The sequence below is a fragment of the Gymnogyps californianus genome, chromosome 3 (assembly GCF_018139145.2).
Source record: "Gymnogyps californianus isolate 813 chromosome 3, ASM1813914v2, whole genome shotgun sequence".
Classification (NCBI taxonomy): Eukaryota; Metazoa; Chordata; class Aves; order Accipitriformes; family Cathartidae; genus Gymnogyps; species Gymnogyps californianus.
Genome location: NC_059473.1, coordinates 126,875,814 through 126,893,199, shown reverse-complemented (window position 1 = coordinate 126,893,199; position 17,386 = coordinate 126,875,814). Strand labels below are relative to the sequence as shown.

Below are 17,386 nucleotides of genomic sequence, written 5' to 3'. Positions count from 1 at the left end.
CTCAGGCAGCATTAATTATTATTAGTGTATTAAAACCTCCACACCAAAAACCAACCACGCGGCGTGAGCGGCCACAACCCGGGACCCTCCGGCCAAACCCTCGAGCGAGGGAAGCTCCTGGGATGGGGTCGGGGTGATGTGGCAGCCCCGATGCAGCCCCTGCCGTGGCACGAGGATGGATCCAGCCCCAAACCCTCTCCCAGCACCCCAGGACCCCCACGAGAGCTCACCGGGACCCTTTTAGCTGCACAAAGCAGGAGCGATGCTTTGTGCCACCCCCCTCCTAGCCCCGGCTCACCCATCAACCCCCCCAAAAAATACAAATCAAGCCCTAAAGGTAAAAATCAAACCCTAAAGGTAAAATCAGCCCGGGGAAGAGGGAAGGCACGGGGCAGGGCTCTGCCTGCCAGCCCTGCTCACAGCCTGGAGATCTTGGGGAGGGGGGTGTCGGGGGAAGCCCCTCCAGCCATTCCACCAGGATCCTGTTCAGCACCGCCGGCCTGGGGGGATGGCACAGAGCTGGGGTGGGATCTGGCTTCCCCCCCCCCGGAGAAAGGGGAGCCCGGCTCCGATGGAGCGAGGCCGTGCACGCCGGCCGCGGTACCTCTCCATCTGCGTCCAGTGCCCGCACTCCTCGATGTGCTCCCGGCGCAGCTGCGGGATCTATGGAAGGATGCACGAGAGTGAAAAAGGGTTGGTTTGTGCCAGGATCCGGCACGCTGGGCACCAGGAATCCACCCCGGGCTGGCCCCTGCATCCCCAGCTCTTCCTTTTGGCAAAAGCAAATCCCCTCCCGCCCGCGGCAGGCAGCAGAGAAGGCAAATGCCCCCCTCTTCCCCCTCCTCATATCAGCCTGTCCCCTCTTATCAAGTGACGTCCCCGTTATCTGGGCCAAATCCAGCCCATCTCAGCATGCCGGGCCTGCCCCGGGGCTCTCCCGCGGTGGGATCTTATGGAAGCGGGATGGTTTTGGTGCACGCCGGTCCCGGGCAGGGGCAGGGCTGGGGTGGGAAGGGACGGGACCACGTTGGCTTACCCACTCCTCCATGCCCCTGCTCATGCTGGGATGCAGCACCACGTCCTTCCCGGCCGTGACCATCAGTGCTGGCATCGTGATCTATAGGGGACGCAGGGGATAAGGTGGGGAAGGTGCTGGGTCTGCAAACGCTCCCCGCGGGGCAGGATCAGTCCCCACCTTCCTGTCCTTGGCAGAGAGTGCCCAGTGCCAGTTGGGTCGCATGTTGCGGTACCAGTTCAGGGGGCCACTGGGAGAAAGAGGAATGGGGTGGAGATGCTGGGACTCAGCTCCTGCCGACACCACCCCAGGGACCGTCCCACTGCCCCCGGCACGGCCGGCACGGGAAGAGCCTGCAAGGGGAAAGCAGCCTCCCCGCCAGCAGCCTCGTGCCTTCTTGGGGTTATAAAGCAAGGCCAAGGTGGGTTTGGGGGGGTCCTCCTTCTGCAGGGGGGTACCCCACCAGCCCCCCGGGCTCCTGCCCCTACCTGAAGCCGGATTTCTCGAAGCGCTGGATGTAGTATTGCAGCTCAGGGCCGTGCAAGATCTGGCTGGCGGGGGGATTTTCTGGGAAGCCCACCAGCAGCCCCCCTGCAAGGAGAGACCCAGCACTGCCCACCCGCGGCACCCCCACCCGCAGCACCCCCACCCACGGCACCCCCACCCACGGCACCCCCAGGTCTCCCCCCCTCCCCTTACCTCGCTCCTGGACCCCGTGGAAGTTGAGCGTGAAGGGCAGGCGGTCCTGCGGAGAGAAGGGACCGAGGGCAGGCAGGGAGCGGGACCGTGCCCAGCAGGGAAACCCATCCCCTGGGAGTCGGGGGGGGGGGGCTCCCCATGGCTGCCAGGCAGATTTGGGGCTCCACATCCCTCCTCGCCAGGAGCTGGCATCGAGCATCACTGCATCCCAAGGGATGCAGGAACCGACCACGCAGCCCTGGGCCGCGGAACTGGGAGCTGGCACTGAGCATCGCTGCATCCCGATGGATGCAGGAACCGATGGCATGGCCCCGGGCCGCGGAGCCGGGAGCAGCCGGTGAGGCCGGCAGAAGGACGCTGCCGGCGAGGCATGGCCTCCCGCGCGCTCCCGGGGCGCTGTTATTTTGAACTGCAAAGGTTTTCACCCTGAAGCGAGACGTTAACATTTGCAGGGGTTAAGGAAGCGAGCGGCGCTGGCACTGCGAGGGCAGGGGGAGAGCAGGAGCCCCCGCCAGCCGTGCCGTGCTCCAAGCCCAGCACCAGACAGACCACGCTGTTCCCCGGGCGAGGCTGTCTCTCCCCAAGCAGCACAGCTTTCTAGAGGTCTTCTCAAGCCCTACTCAGGGTCAGCTTTGAGTCCTAAAGAGATGTGGGCCCTGCACCGCTGCTTACAAGGATGCGTTCACTCTGGTCCCTACTGATGGCCGACTGAATGCAGACTTTGCCGCGGACAGACAGCAAAAGGACGGCAGACACAGGGTGGAGATTGCCTGAGGGTCACTGTGGGCCACTGCAAAGCCATCCCTGAAGCTTCTGGCTCCCAGTATGGGCGAGGCAGAAGTGGAGAGGGTGCCACAGGCACAACGCTAGCTGGGCTTGGAGAGGATATCACACTGTGAAGCCCTCTGCTCCCACCCCAGGTCCACCCTCAGCCCCAGCCCTACCTCCTGGCACGTGGAACGGATCAGGACCTTCAGGGTCCGGCTGATGTCCTTCTCGAGCTCTGCCTCCGCAACGCCCTGCACGGGGGGAGGAAGCACCGCGGGTGATGCCAAACCTCCCCAGGGACCCAACCCCCCCCGGGCTGGATCCTGCCACCCGTCGGGGCTCGGGTGGAGGCTGGGGATGGTTTTTTTTGCAGAGTTCAGCATGGGAACAAGGTCAGGCAAGCCATTTTTGCAGCTGGGGTGACAGCAAGAGCCCCATGGCGTGGCACCCTGGCTATGGGGCAGGCGATGCCCAGCCGTGAGCTGGGGATCCCGACACGGGCACGTCCCCATACTTGGGGGGGGGGGTTTAAGCCCCAAAAGAGGGGCGGAGGATAAAAATTGTGGTCCCGGACTCACCGGCTCCTGGAAGTAGAACTGGTAATCAAAGGTGGGGTAGGTTTTCATCTTCTCCACGATGTCCACGGTGGGGTCGGCGGGTCGGTACGGGGTGTTCAGCGAGGCCACGGCTCTGGGACATACATTACGGGGAGGGGGGGACAGAGTCAGCATGGCACCCGGATTCGGGGTGCCCCGTGCGAGCTGGGGTGATAGGACAGGATCCGGGGTGCCCCATCCCCCTGGGAGGGAGCCGGGAAGCTCGGGGGGGGGGGTACGGCTGGTCCCCAGGACCCACCTCACCCTCTCGGGGTAGAAGAGAGCCATGTTCCAGACCACGGCACCGCCCCAGTCGTGGCCGACCAGCACGGTCTGCGGGATGCCCTGCGGGGAGGGGGGCCGTGAGCCCGTGCCCCCGCGGCTGCACCCCAAAAGCAGCAAAGAGATCAGAAAACAGCAATATTTTCTTTTTTTTTTTTGGGCTTTTTTTTTTTTTTCCTTTTTTTCCCCCAAGGAAGAAGCGTTACCTGATCCCCCGGAGCAATTTGCTCCGACTTAATTAAACATTTCAAGTACCTGGACCCTCCAGAGGAAAGGGGTTTGATATTATCCACCGAAAACATGTCTCGAGGCTGCTCGTCCCCTGGGATCACCCGTATGGGTGTCCCCCCCCCACCCCACCACCGCTGCCATCGCACGGGGTGACAGCACGACGAACGTCTCGGTATTGGCGCAGCCGAATAAATCCCTAGCCCCTCTGGGAAGGGGCTCGCAGCGTTCCCGGAGCCGGGCACGCCGAGCTCACTGTTCCCCGCCGCTTCCTCCATTCCACTTTCCTGACCCCTCTGGGCACCTACCAATAAATCCAATTAAAAACCCGCGCTCCTGACAATGTAGCAGCCGGTTCATAATTAGCTGATATTTAGAAGCGTAATTAAAATTCCCTCCCGGCGGACGCGGCTCGGGGCCGGCGGTGTGCCGGCGAGCCCTGCTCGCTGCTGTCTGACGGCATGAAACCCAGCGTCTGAGACCCCCCCCAAGGTGGGCAGAGGCTTTTTAGGGGGGGTCCCAGCATCTCCCACCTTCGATGTGGGGCTGAGTGGGTCCCCCCGGTGCTGATGGGTTTCATCCCACCATCCCTGGCCATCACCAGTGCCGGCTCCCGGACTGCTTTGCATCTTCTGCATCCCAGATACGGGCTCAAACAACACATGAGGCTTCATAAAATCACTTATCTTCCCCCAAATCCCCCAGGATGTCCCAGAGGAGGGAGAAGGAGCCCCCCGGGAGGGAGAGGAGCAGGATGGGCCCCGACGGTAGCGGAGGAGCAGGGAAAACCAAAGTCCCATCCATACGGGATGCCACGACCTCGCATCCCATCTACCAAGCTCACCCCCAGAGCAAAGCGGGTGCCAACCCTCTTGCCAGGCTGCGTATCAGCAGGCACCTTTCTGTCCGTTTTCCTTATCGTTTGTAATCCAGCGTGAAGGCAATTCCCCAGCAAAAAAAATCACCGCGATTTATCCTCGCCTGCTCGGCACCAAACCGGAGCTGCAGCCCCCGCAGCGCCCGGCTTGGTCCCGTCCCGAAAAACCCATCCCTGCTCCGACGTTGGCACAAAACCACCACCGCTCCTCAAACGAGGAGCCCTTGCAAAACCTCAAGGGCTTTTTTTCCCCTTGTTTCTTGGTTGTTTTTTTTTTTTTAGCACTGTGCTTTTTGAAGGACTCATTCCCTTGGAAGCCATTTGGCAAGGAAAAAGCCCTGCGGATGTTGGCATTTGCGGGCTGTGCCTCCCCCCCCCCCTTCATCTCTTTTAAAAGGCGCAGAAATCAACCCCATCCCCTCGCCGGGATGGGAATTAAACCCAGAGCTCCCAAACCCAAGTGGATCGGATGCCGAGATGACACCGGATTCAAGCCGTGCTGAGGAACAGCGTTGGTTCCCCCGGCCACCCCAGCCACTCGGGAGCTGCTATGGTCAGGATTTAAGCGGGGGCAGAGGGGATGCAGCCCAGCATCCTTCTCCACAAGTATCTCACTGCCTTACCAAAACCCCAAACCAGGTGCCACCAGCCCATCTCCCCAACCTCAGCAAGGACACAAAGCCCAGGAGAAGGTGACGCAGAGCTGGAGACCCTCCCAAGGATGGGTTCCCCGCACCAGCAATGGGTTGTATGAACATCCCCATCCCTAAAATCCCACCCACGGGGAACACAAAGATGGGGCTTGGTGCTACCCCAAGGGTTTTGGACCAAAGTCACCGGGGAGCTCAGCTGTCCCAGCATGGGAAGGAAGAGGCGAAGGGCGGTCAGGGTTCTGCACCCAAACCTTGCCAAGAAGGAGGGACACATCGTGGGGAGCTCCTCACCAGTTTGTCCAGGAAAACCGCCAGGTCCTGGGGAAAGGAGGGAGAGAAAGGGTCAGATCCTGCCCGGGACCATGCCTTACCAGCCCACACCACCCTCCACCCCGCACTCATCCTGCCCACGTCCATGCCCTGCAGCTCCTCACCTTGCATATCTGCTCCTGGGAATATTCTTTTATGTCTGCACAAAAGACATTAACAGCCATCATTTTAACAGCCACGCATTTCTAAGGATGTATTTTGCATCCATCTGAGCTGCCGGGGCTGCAGGAGGAACGGGACAGCTTCCACTCCCCCAGGAGAAGACTCCTCCACCCATCTCCTCCTGGATCGTGGTCTCGGGGTTGGCAGCTCCAGCCCTGAACGCCCCTGTCCCCCCTACGCCCCAGTAAACCCAGCTCACCCGGTGGGGCCGTGGATTCCCCGTAGCCCTTCATCTCCAGAGCGATCACCCTGAAGCCGGCATCAGCCAAAGCTGGGATCTAGGAGGGAAAGCAGCAGCCTCCGAAGGATGCAGAGACCCCTGGACCCCACTCTCCCCTGGTGCCAGCACCCATCCTGCATCTGCCCACCCCAGCACGCCCGGAGATGTCTCCAGGAGAGCAGACATGGGCTGGTGAGGCTGGAGAGTGGGGAACATTCCTGGGCTGTGTCCCTCAAGGCACAAGGCAGGGTGGTGGGACAACCCCAGGACCTCCCAGGAGTGGTGGCCACGCACCCCCTTCCACCGCATTCCAGCATCCCACCGCCAGCCCCCGTGGTCCACCCTCTTCCCCGTCTCCTCCATTACCTGGTAGCGCCAGGAGAGCCAGGACTCGGGGAAGCCGTGGCAGAGGCAGACGACGGGGCCGTGCCCCATTTCCACGAAGTGCAGCTTGACGCCGGGCTGGAAGGGACAGGGAGCCCTCGCCGGGTGCGGGTGGCACGGCTTCACCCCCAACCCTCCACCCACCGCTGGTCACCAGGCGTGGGAGCCCACCACCCCCTCCAGCCCGGCATCCCGGAGCCACACGAGCACCTTTTAGCCCCTGGGGTGGATGGAGAAGACCTGAACGATGGGGCAGCTCAGCATCCCCCACCCAGAGCAGCCCACGCAGGAGGGTGGACAACCCAGCAAGCCACCCCTCGGCTGGCACATCCTTGCACGGGGCTCAACACCCTCCCCAGGACGCCTGGCCCCGCCAAGCCCTGCCAAGCCTAAAGACACCTTGTCACCGAGGCAGTCCCCTCCACCCTACCCGGATGGGCACGTATCCGTGGGTCACGTTGGATGGATCACACGCAGTCGGCAGCGGCTCTTCTTGAGTGAGAAGCTGCGGGGTGAGGAGCAAAGGGTGAGCTCCCGAGCAAGCCTGGAGGTCCGTGGGACATCCCCGCTGCCCTGCTGCTCGTGGGACATCCATCTGATTGAGATGGACACGGCTCAGCAGGTCCAGGGGGTGAGGTTATCAGGGGCTGGGCAGGGTTTGCAGGAGATCACAGCCCCCATCCCATTCGTTTCCAAAGCCACCCGCAAGTCCTGCACCAGCACCACATCACGGCAAGACCCAGAAGCCCGCGCCCATCGCTCCTGGCTCTGCAGAACTGGTCCAGGATCCCCAGGAGAGCAAGGGACAGAGAGGACCCAGACCATCACTACGTGCCTGGACACCCGAGAGCTCCTCCAGCTCCTTCAGGACGGTTTCGGTGTCCCTGACGAGGATGGTGGCCATGCCCATCTCCCGGGCGGCTTCAAGTTCTCCCCGATGTCATCCAGGAGGATGACCTGGAGATACAGCAAGCGAGAGCCGGCTCAGCGCCCGGGGAAGGGCGGCCGCTGGGTTTGGCCATGGCCTTTGGGTGCTTGGAGGGACCCTCCGTGCCCTGTTTTTGGGGTGGCGGCCGTACCTCCTGCGGCTTCGCCCGCAGCGCATCCAAGGCATAGGCGTAGATCTCGGGATCGGGCTTCCGTGCTCCGAGCCGGCAGGACTCGATCACCAGGTCGAAGTGGCGGCGCAGGAGGTTCATCAGCGTGGCCGTGAAGAGCCGCCCGGTGCTGTCGTCCACCCAGTTGTTGGTGAGGACGCAGGTCTTAAATCCTAGGGAAGGGCAGAGCGGGCAGCGCTGGTTTTTCCACTCCAGCTCTCCTGCAAGTCTTTGATTTCACCTCCCCTCCCCAGCCACGTTTCTCAGACCTTCCCAACCTAAAATCTCTGATCTGTGAGGCTCTGTCCAGACCACGACGCCCCGGCAGCAGACAAAAAGATGCTCAGCAGGAGCTTATACCCAATTTGCGCTTCCAGGAAAGCAAGGCTCGACCCTCCCAACGCAAGCAGGACGTGAGCCGGAGCTTGGGCACACCGAGGTGCTGAGGACTGAGCCGATGGACCGGCTACGGCGCGGGGCGAAGGGCTACGGCACCCTCCTAATCGCTGGCTGGGTGATAATATGTCTGATGGATTTGGTAGCAGGGCTTGGAATATCTGAGATGCTGAGAGAGCGCTTTGATGATGATGAGGGACCAAGCAGGGACCCCATGGTGGGACCGACCAGGGACCCCCATGGTGGGACCGACCAGGGACCCCCATGGTACCTTCTCGCGAGGGGAGCAGCACCCTTACTCCAGCACCTCTTGTCCAAAAGCCCCTCAGCACCCACCGTTCCTCTGCAGCACCCTTGCTGCCCGCAGAAGGGGGGCATTGACCGTCCCCTCGGCCGCCATCTCCTCGAAGGCTCGGGCGACGGAGAAGGTGGGCGGCAGGGCGATGCCCGAGGAAGAGGCGTGTTGCCTGCAGCCCTCTTCCGTCTCCAAAAAGAACTGGAAAACACCCACGTAGTCATTCAGTTGATCCCCAAAAAATAAAGCATAGCCCGTCCTGAAGCCTGCTTCCCTCGCGTCCTTCTCGAGCCCCATCCCAGCCCCATCCCAGCCGCCGGCGATGCTCCACGGCTGGTACCCGAGGGCTCACCTGGGACAGGGTGATCTGTCCCCTCATCATTTTGGCGTAAGGACTGTCAGAATCACCGGCAAACATGACCTTTCGCAAGAAATTCCTGCCAGGCAAAGGAGGAGAGGTCAGTCATGGGGGGGGACCCCAATACCGGAGGGGTGTAGGGGTACGCTACGGGGAGGGGGATGCTCTGTGCCGGGGATACGGAGCTCCATCCTCAAGCATCACTTGGGACCAGAGCATCACTTCATTACAAGACTGGGAGATCGCTGCCCATTTATTTCTGCTGGCAGCTCAATTACTTCGCCTTGCAGATAGACGAGCAGGGAGCTTTGCCAGGAAGAAAAAAATAAGGCAAAAAGCAAGGTATTTTGTAAGCTGTAACTCAGGGAAAATAATTTGCCCCTATCACAAGATCACAAAAGGCCTTCTCGGGCGGCAATAAAACAAGATTACAGCGACTGGCTTTAGGACAAAGCTCTCCTTCCAGTCGATAAAAATGCAGCTCAGTTAAAAATAAAGCGGCTTTACCTGTTCCAGCAGGATTGCTGTCATTTTTTTCTTTTTTTAATATAAAGCGAAGCAAAAATATGTTTGATGGCCTGATAATCTGGGAATTTATTGCTCCATCTGCTCCACGTCCTCCAGCATTTAGCTGTTTAATATTTTATTTATTTTTTTTTTAACTCCCAGCTTTTTTTTTTCCTAACACCCACGCGCTGCTGGGAAATCCCGACGTGTTGGGGCGTGCAAACAGACAGAACCTGTTCGGCTCCTGGTTCGGAGCTTTTGGGATCAGTAATTCCAAATACCCCATTTTAAATGGGGAAAAGGCATCGCTAGGACTCCAGAGGCTGCCTGGGACCCGCTCGGGGGCCCTGCGCTTTGGGTTTCATCAGCTCCAGCTCGTGCACTGAGTTGTGTCGGGTCTCAGCGCTGGGGCAGGGATGGGCTTAATTAATTATCCTGCTTAATTAATTATTAGTTGCTCTTCTTACCGCTTCTGCCAACGTCCCCTCTGGTGATCCTGTCCTTTGGGGGTTAGTTTTAACCGCTGACCTGCACCCCACATCCAGGAGAGGCCCCCCGCCCCTCCTCTGCACCCCACATCCAGGCAGGAGGTCGCCAGCCTGCACCCCATATCTACACAGGGACACCAACTTGCACCCCACGCCCAGGACAGGGGGTCCCCAGCCTGCACCCCACACCCAGCCCTGTCCTCCTGCTATGGGGGCCCCAGTCGCGCAGACCCCGAGCGGGCGGCGGCCGCACACACAGTATTTGTCGCCTCGTCTCTACGTGTCTCCGGCCGAGCGGCGACCCGCCGAAGAGCGGGCGGGCGAGTGCCGCCTGGTCGGGCCGGGCGGGCCGGGCCGGGCCGGGCCGGGCCGGGCCAGGCCAGGCCGTACCTGGGCAGAGCGCAGTCCCGCTCGTAGGAGCCCAGGAAGTGCTGCAGGCCGGGCCCGAAGAGCACACCGCCAAGGTCGAACAACACGGCCCGCCGCGCCATGTCGGCCTCACCACCGCCGCCAGCACTCGGGCTCGAACCCGCGGCACAGAAGCCGCCAGCGCTCAGGCCCCTCCGCCGTGCTGCAGGCCCCGCCCCCGCCGCCTCGCCCCGCCCCCTGCCCGGCACCGCGCTGGGTCCTAGCGCCGCCGTCTGGAGCCCGTCACGGAGGGTGCCCTCCCGGATGCCTCCGCAGGGCACCCCTGCACGGGGGACACCCCCTTCCGTCCCACCAGCACCCTCTCGGTCCCGTGGGGCTGTGGGAACCCCGGCCCCCACCTCTGGTGGTGGCAGCCCCCCGCCTCCCTGCTGCCGTGGGTGCCCGTGGGTGCCCGTGGATGCCTGCCTCTCCACCCACTTCCTGCCGCTGCTCACCCGGGTTTTGCCCATAATCGCGTTTTCTGCCATTAACGGCGAGCTCGGGACCCCCCTCAGCTCCCGCAGCACCCTAGGGTGCAGCAGCGCCCGCTGACCCAACCTGCCTGCACCCAACTCCGAGCAGCCTAATGGGGCTGAACGTGGGAAGGGGCAGGGGTGCACAGGCAGGACTGGCCACGTGCTGCAGGCGTGCACACGCACGTGCACACACATGCACGCACACATGCATGCACACATGTTCACATGCACACAAATGCACACGGACGTGCCTGCATACGTGCAGGAACACATGCACGTATATATGCACATGTATGCACACACGCACGTGTGCACACCTGCGTGCATGCACACATGCACACATATACGTACACATGCACACACAAAAAATGCATGCGCCCAAGCATGCACATAAAGATGCACATGCAGACATGTATGCACACATGTGCATATACACGCACACGCACGCACACATGTGTGCATATGCGAAACACATGTGCATGCTGAGCATGTATGCACTCCACCAGGCATGTTGCTGAGGATGTGTGTGCACCGTTAAGCATGCGTGCGTGTCTCCAAGCACGTGTGTGCACACTGAGGCTGCACGAGCACTGCCAGGCATGTGCGCGCACACTCAGCACACGCGTGCACATTCAGCACATGTGTGCACTTCTAAGCATGCGTGTGCACTGCTGAGCACAGGTACGCACCACCAGGCAGCTCGGTGAGCACCGAGCATGTACGTGCACGCTCAGCACACGCCTGCATGCCAAGCACATATGTGCACATGCATGCACGCCGCCTGGCCTGAACCCCCCCACCCAAAGAGGCACCCCCGAGGGGGACGTGTGACCCCCCCGTACACCCCGAACCGGCCCCGGCATTCTCAGCACCCGACACGGCGTGCCCGTGCCCGTGCCCGTGCCCGTGGCCACGCGTGTGCGTGCACGTGGGCCGGCCCCGCCTCGGGAAGCCACCGGCAGCGCCGTGGCGGGACGGCCGCGTCGCCGAGCGGTGAGCGGGGCAGGGGGACTGGGTGGGATCGGCAGCGGTTTCACAGGCAATCCCAGCCCCCCTGCCTCAGTTTCCCCATCTGTAAAACAAGAGATGGGATGCTGGCTCGGCCACAGCTTCGGAGGAGGGGGGAGCTGGGGGGGGGGATAACTGCACCCCTACACAGTGCAGCAGAGCTGGGGGGGCTGTTCCTTGCTGGGATGGCTACTGGGGAGGGGGCAGAGTTATTTTAGGGGGGCTCCAGCCATGCATTTATCGGCAGCATCCCGCTGCTGGGGCTCGGTGTCCCCCATCCCTCGTCCCCAACCTCCTGCTGTCCCCGGGATCCCTGATGGGACACACCCCCCCCCCCCCCCAGCATCCTCCCAGGCTGGTCCAGCGCCGGGTGGGCGGATGAAACCCCCTTCCCTGATTTCTGGCATGGCTCAGATCTCCGGCGGGCGAAGGCTTTTCCTCCTCAGCTCCGGCACAGCTCCTCCGCTCACCCCAAAACCGGGGCCGGCAGTGGGTCTGCAGCTCCCCCCACTCCGGAATCCCAGCCGCCGTGACGCCAACCCCGACTTCTCCCTGGCAAAAAGGTGGGAGCATTTTTGAGAGGCAAAAAAAAAAGGGGAAAAGGAAGAATTTTGCTGGCCCGTTGCTATTCCGGTGGGATAGAGCCAGGAGGAACAAACCAGCCTTGGTGCCAGCGAAATGCCAGCACGGCTACGCCTCTGAGACCCGGCCAACTCGTGGCAGGGCTGGGCCACGGAGCTGCTGAGGTCTTCGCCGGGGGCTGCCCCGGCTGCCGTCTCTGCCCCCCCCCCCGCCGCTTTTGGGGTCCTTCACTCCAAAGTGAAACCCACCCGCGCCTGCCTTGTGCTGGCCTGAGACCTGAGAAGCTCATTGCACCCCAGGATGCTGGCAGGGAGCCGGGATGCCGATGGGAACCCCCTTCCCTCTGCAGAGGGGCTCCGGGCCAGCTGGGAGGGTGCAGGGTGCCGGTGGGGACCCCCTCGAGCCCCTGAGCACCCGTGCCTGCCGCGCCGGCAGCCTCTGGCACCCGCTCCCCGGGCCCCGGCGCCAAGGCTTTCCGGCGGCGGTTTTCTAAGAGCCGTATTGTCTGCCCCCCCCCCCCCACCGCGGCCTCCTGCTTTTCCATGGCTCCAGAGGGGGGGTTTGGGGGGACGAGCAGGATCAGCTTCACCCCAGCCTTCCAGCCCTCCTCTTAACCCCTCCGTGCCTCAGTTTCCCCATCGCTATGCTCCATGTGCTGCGCTGCGGGGAGGGGGGGGTGCAGAAAGCGTTTGTGTCCCCCCCACCCAGGGGAGTCCTCCATGGTACGGGGAGAGTGGGGTACGGCACCCCCAAATCCCAAAGCCCAGCAGCCAGAGATGCATATGCATGGAAAAATAAAGGTGCTTGGGGGATTTTGCTGGTGTGAACTTGGGGAGTCCCTGGGGGGGACCCAGAAGGGTCTCCGAGGGTGTCTGAGCCGCAGCCTCGACCCCCCCATTTCTTTTTGCTCCTGCAGGACATCATGGTCCCGGGGGGCCCCGGCTGGTGCGTCCTGGTGGGGCTCTGCGCCCTTGTCCCCCCGCCACCACCCAGGGGGGACCAGAAGAGGACGTGACACCCAGCACCAGGACGGAGGAGTTGGGGTACCACCTCGCCCAGGATGGGGACCCACTCCGGGACCCCCAGCGCTGCGGCATCACCTTCCATACCCCCAGCCCTTGCAGGCCCCGTGGGTCACCCGCCTCCGCCTCTCGCGATGAGCTGGATCATCTCAAGAACCTCTTGCAGGACACCAAGGCCAGCCTGAAGGACGTGGAGACGGCGGCCACGCTGGAGGACAACCAGACCCGCTACCAGGACATCATCACCGAGGCGCTGCCCGCCATCCACGGAGCCAACCTGGAATTTCAGGAGAGCCTGGATAATGTCCGCAGGGAGCTGGAGGCTCACGTGGCCGAGGCCGATCACCCACAGACAGCCGAGAAGAAGGAGAAGTAAGTGCCACGGGAAGGGGATGGACTGTGGGAGATGCTCCATGGAGCTGATGCCCCAAACTCCATGGGTGGGAGCCAGCCCCAAGGGGTCTGGGTGTCCCCAAGGGGTCTGGGTGTCCCCAAGGGTCCCGCAGCCTTCATGGTGACCCTCAGGTGACACATGGGGTTTGGATGCTCAGCAGACCACTGCCATTAACATCCGTGCCGGTGTCCCTGCCCTAAACCCACCGCCGCGGGGCCGGTGAGGGGTCCTCCGAGGGGAGGGTGGGGGGTGGGATGTCAGGAGCAGGGGGGGGTTGTCACTCCTAAACCGGTGACCCACCGCAGCTGAGCCACAACGTGATGATGGAGCAGCGTTCGCCGGGATGGAGGAGTTGGGGTACCTCCTCTCTCAAGTTGGGGACCCTCTCCGGGACCCCCAGTGCTTGCGGCATCACCTTCCACACCCCCCTGCGGGGAGGCTTGGTTGGGGACACAGGGGACACTGAGTCCGCTCTTCCCCCCCCGCCCCCCACCACCTCCCCAGGCTGCGGAAGGGTGTCCGCGTGGTGGCCCACATGCTCCGGCTCACCGGCCGCCTGGCCCAGACCCTCGACGCCGCTTCCCACCGCCTCCACGTTGAGCTGAGCCGGCGCCTGCAGAGCTCGGCCGCCCGCGCCGCCGCTGCCACCGAGCCCTAGGACAGCGGGGACGGGCTCCGCCGTCAACCCTGCACATGGCCTTGCTTGCTGGTAGGACCCCAACTCAGCTCATCTCCATGGCTTTTGGGGTGTCCCGACTCCTCTCCCCGGTCCTGGGAGCTGTGACTTTGCACGGGGTGTTTGCAGAGCGGTCTGGGCGCTGGAGCCGGCAGCGCCGGGAGGGGACGGGAGGTTGCTGCCCACTACGTGACACCATCACACGTGCCATGCCCTCGCACTCGCGATGCCCTTGCACATGCGATGCCGTCACACATGCGATGCCGTCACACATGCGATGCCGTCACACATGCGATGTCATCGCACATGCGATGCCCGCAACCCCGGTCCCAAGCGTTCGATGCATTTATCCTGCAGGAGCTCTGCCATCGTATAGCAGGGCCAGCCCCGTGCTCTGGGGGAAAACCCCTCTGCGGGGGGCGGGGGGGGCTCCATCCGATCCCCAGCAGACCTCGGCACCCCTTCTGTCCTCCCTGGAAGAGCTTTATCCACACAGGCTCCCTTTTTTCACAGCTAGCCAGCCCCGCGCACCAACACCTAAGCCATCACACCCGGAGCCTTGGCTGAACCAGCTCGCCCCAGAGGGTCTTCAAAATGAACCCCAGCTTTTTTGGGGCTCGGCTGCATCTCGCCGGTGCTCCGGCAGCATCACCGCCCGCAGATAACCGTGGGCAGAGCCGCTGCCGGCCCCCGGTTAATCCTTCGCCCTTGTGAGCGCTTTGTCCAGGCTTGGAAGAGCCTTTTTGCCCCTGGGGTGGTAAGAGCGGAGCCTGGGTCTGGAGCTGCAGGCAGGGCCAGGGGGGCCTGGGGCTGCCCTGCCTGCACAGGGCAGTGCAGGCAGCAAGAGAGCGGCTGGAGATGAACCGCCTGGCAATAAATCGAAGCTGGCAACTCGAGCGCTCCCAGCCCACTGAGGTTTGGGCAGCGGGAAAAGAGCTGGAGGCAGAAAATCCCTTTGTGTTTGTAAGCCCGGAGGTTCTCCCGGGAGGCTGGAGGGAATGGCCGGGGCCACCCCGGCACGCCGGGCTCCGGGCACCCCGCTACCCCCATGGTGCACCCTAAGGATGGGCAAGAGGCAGGAATACCCCCGGGCAGCGGCAGCGGCACTTCTGCAGCAGCTGCAGGCAGTGAAATAAAGATGCATTGCGCTCTGCCAGGCGTCAGCGTTAGCTCCGCGTCTGTTTTCTCTCCATCCTCTGCTGTCTAAGGGAAAAGGAGGACGGATGAGTTTGTCTGCAGCGTTAACTGCCCCTCCACCTCCAAAACAGTCGACCCCGATCAGGAGAACCCAGCAAAGGGGATGGACCCTCCAGCATCCACGATGCTTCCCACCCCCTGCCCCAGCCTTCAATCCACCGTCCAGCAGTCAGCTCCTTTTTTTCCTCCCCAGAAAATCAATGTCGGTTGTCTTTTTCCCCCTGATTAATTCACTACGGTCTTACCCGACTCATCCTTCTCCCTAATTCCCTTCCTTTGGTGGGCCCGGATCGATCTCCTGAAGCAGCCCTCGCAATTTCCAGCTGCTCCTCATCCCTCTGGCATCCATCGCTCCGTCTTCCCCCCTCCCTATCTCCCCAGCTTCGGGGCTCCATCCGACACCGAACACCCTCCCTTCGACCTGGCAGGCAGCCTTGGGACATGGCCGTGGGCTGAGGGCTCTGCACCGTGGCATGGGGACGGGGCTTTGCATCGCACTGCTGGCTGCAGCGTGGTTCCCCGGGGCAGGGGAGGTTTGCCAGGGTGGTTTGATGCAATCATGACATCGGTGATTAAAAAATGGGTGGTTTGATGCAGTCGTGACGTCGATGAGACACCTGGATCACCCCGGTGTGATGTTTGCATCGGTGAGATGTTCGTGGCCGTGGGTCTGGAGAGGGGACAACCCAATATCTGCCTGGCTTTGGCACTGGCTGTTGCTGGGATGGTGGGATGGTGGGCTACCAGCTCCGGGGTCCTCTTCCCCATGGATTTCTGGTATTTAGCATCCCAAGGACGGTGGGAAAGCCGCATGGATGCAGGCAGGATGGGGGTCCTGCAGCGGAGCCAGGGGAGCAGCAAATTCAGGTGCCCTCCATGCCCGGGTCTGCCTCTTCATTTCTCTCCCAAGGGAAAGGAAGCAAATCCTCGGGCAGGTCCCCCAGGGCTGGAAATTGCCGTCCTGGGCTTCATTTGTGGGAAGGTTGCACATTAAATTTCCTAGTAGGAAGGAAGGAAAGAGGCTGGGGAGAGGGCTGCGTCTTTGCCCTGGAGGTCGGGAAGCAGGGGGGAGCTCTGGGTTTCCCATCCTCTTCCGATCGGAGAACCACCTCTCCTGGCCAAAGTAGCCCTGTCCCCATCCCTGTCCCCATCCCCTCCGACGGGGACACCTGAGACAGGAGGGGGAAGGGGTCTGCAGGTGAGGGTTGATGCTGGATGTTGCCCCGACTTTGCTTTCCCAGTTTTGCAACTGTCCCCTTGGCAGTGTTTTACGGGGGCAAGCGTGGGCTGAGGCAGGCGCTGTGTGGGGTCAGCTCAAGACCTTGCACCCCGTTTTCCCCCGAGCAGGGGACATCGCCGCTCCCTGGAGCTGCCCTGCCCACGGCGCAGGTTGGCACCAAACCCCCAACCCGGGGCTGTGGGGCAAGTGGGGAAACCCTGGTCTGGTGGGGACTGGGGCAAGCAGCCCCCTGCTTCCCCCCACCGGTGCGAGAGCCTGGACCTCTGCAATGCCCCCTGCGATGCCCCTGCAATACCCCGAGCAACATGCCCTGCAACACCTCGTTCTGCGCTCCGGCTCTGCTGCTCCACAGCACTTTCCCTCCTGTTCTCCTTCCCTCTCCCTCCTCATCCTCACACATAAAACCCTACACCTCCTTCCCTCTCCCCCGGCCGAGTGGTGCCTTGGAAGAGACCGTGAAAACCCTGGCAAATCCAGCCCTTTCCAACCCCAGGGAAGCTTGGGGGGGGCGAGGAGGGCTAGGGGAGCTGATGCCTCTCCAGCCTTCCTCCCCCTCGTCCCCCCGGCCTCCCCTCCTTCCCTGCCTGGGCATGGCTCTCCCTCCTCCCCCAGCCCCTGTCGTCACCGCCACCGCTTTGAGTAAGAGCTGAGACATCCTTCGCCGGAGCCCAGTCCTCGCCGGAGCCCTCCGCGGCACAACATCCCAACCCCGGCATGGCAGAGGGAACGGGGGGGGCTTCGGGGACCCCTCCTTGCTCTCCCCGCAGCAGGTAAGGGGGTTCGTTGAGTCCAGGCTGGGAGGGAAGGAGAGAAGCTGTTTTTCCCTGCAAATATCCATGATTAAAGATGTTTGCAGAGTGCCGAGGACGGTCAGGGAGCAAGGGGAAGGCAGCGGCAGGGAAAGTTTCCCAGCTCTGCGTGAAGTTCCCATCTAAAAACCAAAAATCCCCCACTGCCCGCCTTTAAAATCCAATAAATAAGTTATTTATTGTTCCTGCCTCCCTGACTGCACGTCGGGATGCCGAGAG

General features: G+C 62.4%; 2 protein-coding genes across 2 annotated transcripts; one reads left to right on the top strand and one right to left on the bottom strand.

Annotated features, from left to right (window-relative positions):
- Positions 1-292: 292 nt before the first annotated feature.
- On the bottom strand, positions 293-9,829 carry EPHX2 (epoxide hydrolase 2). Its single transcript, XM_050893922.1, is given in 20 exon segments — positions 293-500; positions 605-663; positions 1,037-1,117; positions 1,196-1,265; positions 1,504-1,606; positions 1,715-1,760; positions 2,659-2,733; positions 3,061-3,172; positions 3,338-3,423; positions 5,410-5,436; positions 5,553-5,587; positions 5,810-5,888; positions 6,197-6,292; positions 6,645-6,719; positions 7,050-7,132; positions 7,135-7,171; positions 7,294-7,484; positions 8,044-8,203; positions 8,355-8,439; positions 9,746-9,829. Coding segments are annotated over 19 exon segments (1,650 nt in total). The 5' UTR covers positions 8,421-8,439; positions 9,746-9,829; the 3' UTR covers positions 293-331.
- Positions 9,830-9,844: 15 nt separating this feature from the next.
- LOC127014576 (uncharacterized) lies at positions 9,845-14,922 on the top strand. Its single transcript, XM_050894019.1, has 5 exons — positions 9,845-10,005; positions 11,662-11,810; positions 12,746-13,223; positions 13,750-13,954; positions 14,435-14,922. The coding sequence occupies exons 1-4, from the start codon at positions 9,845-9,847 to the stop codon at positions 13,901-13,903; spliced, it is 942 nt and encodes a 313-aa protein (XP_050749976.1). The 3' UTR covers positions 13,904-13,954; positions 14,435-14,922.
- The last annotated feature ends 2,464 nt before the right edge of the window (positions 14,923-17,386 follow it).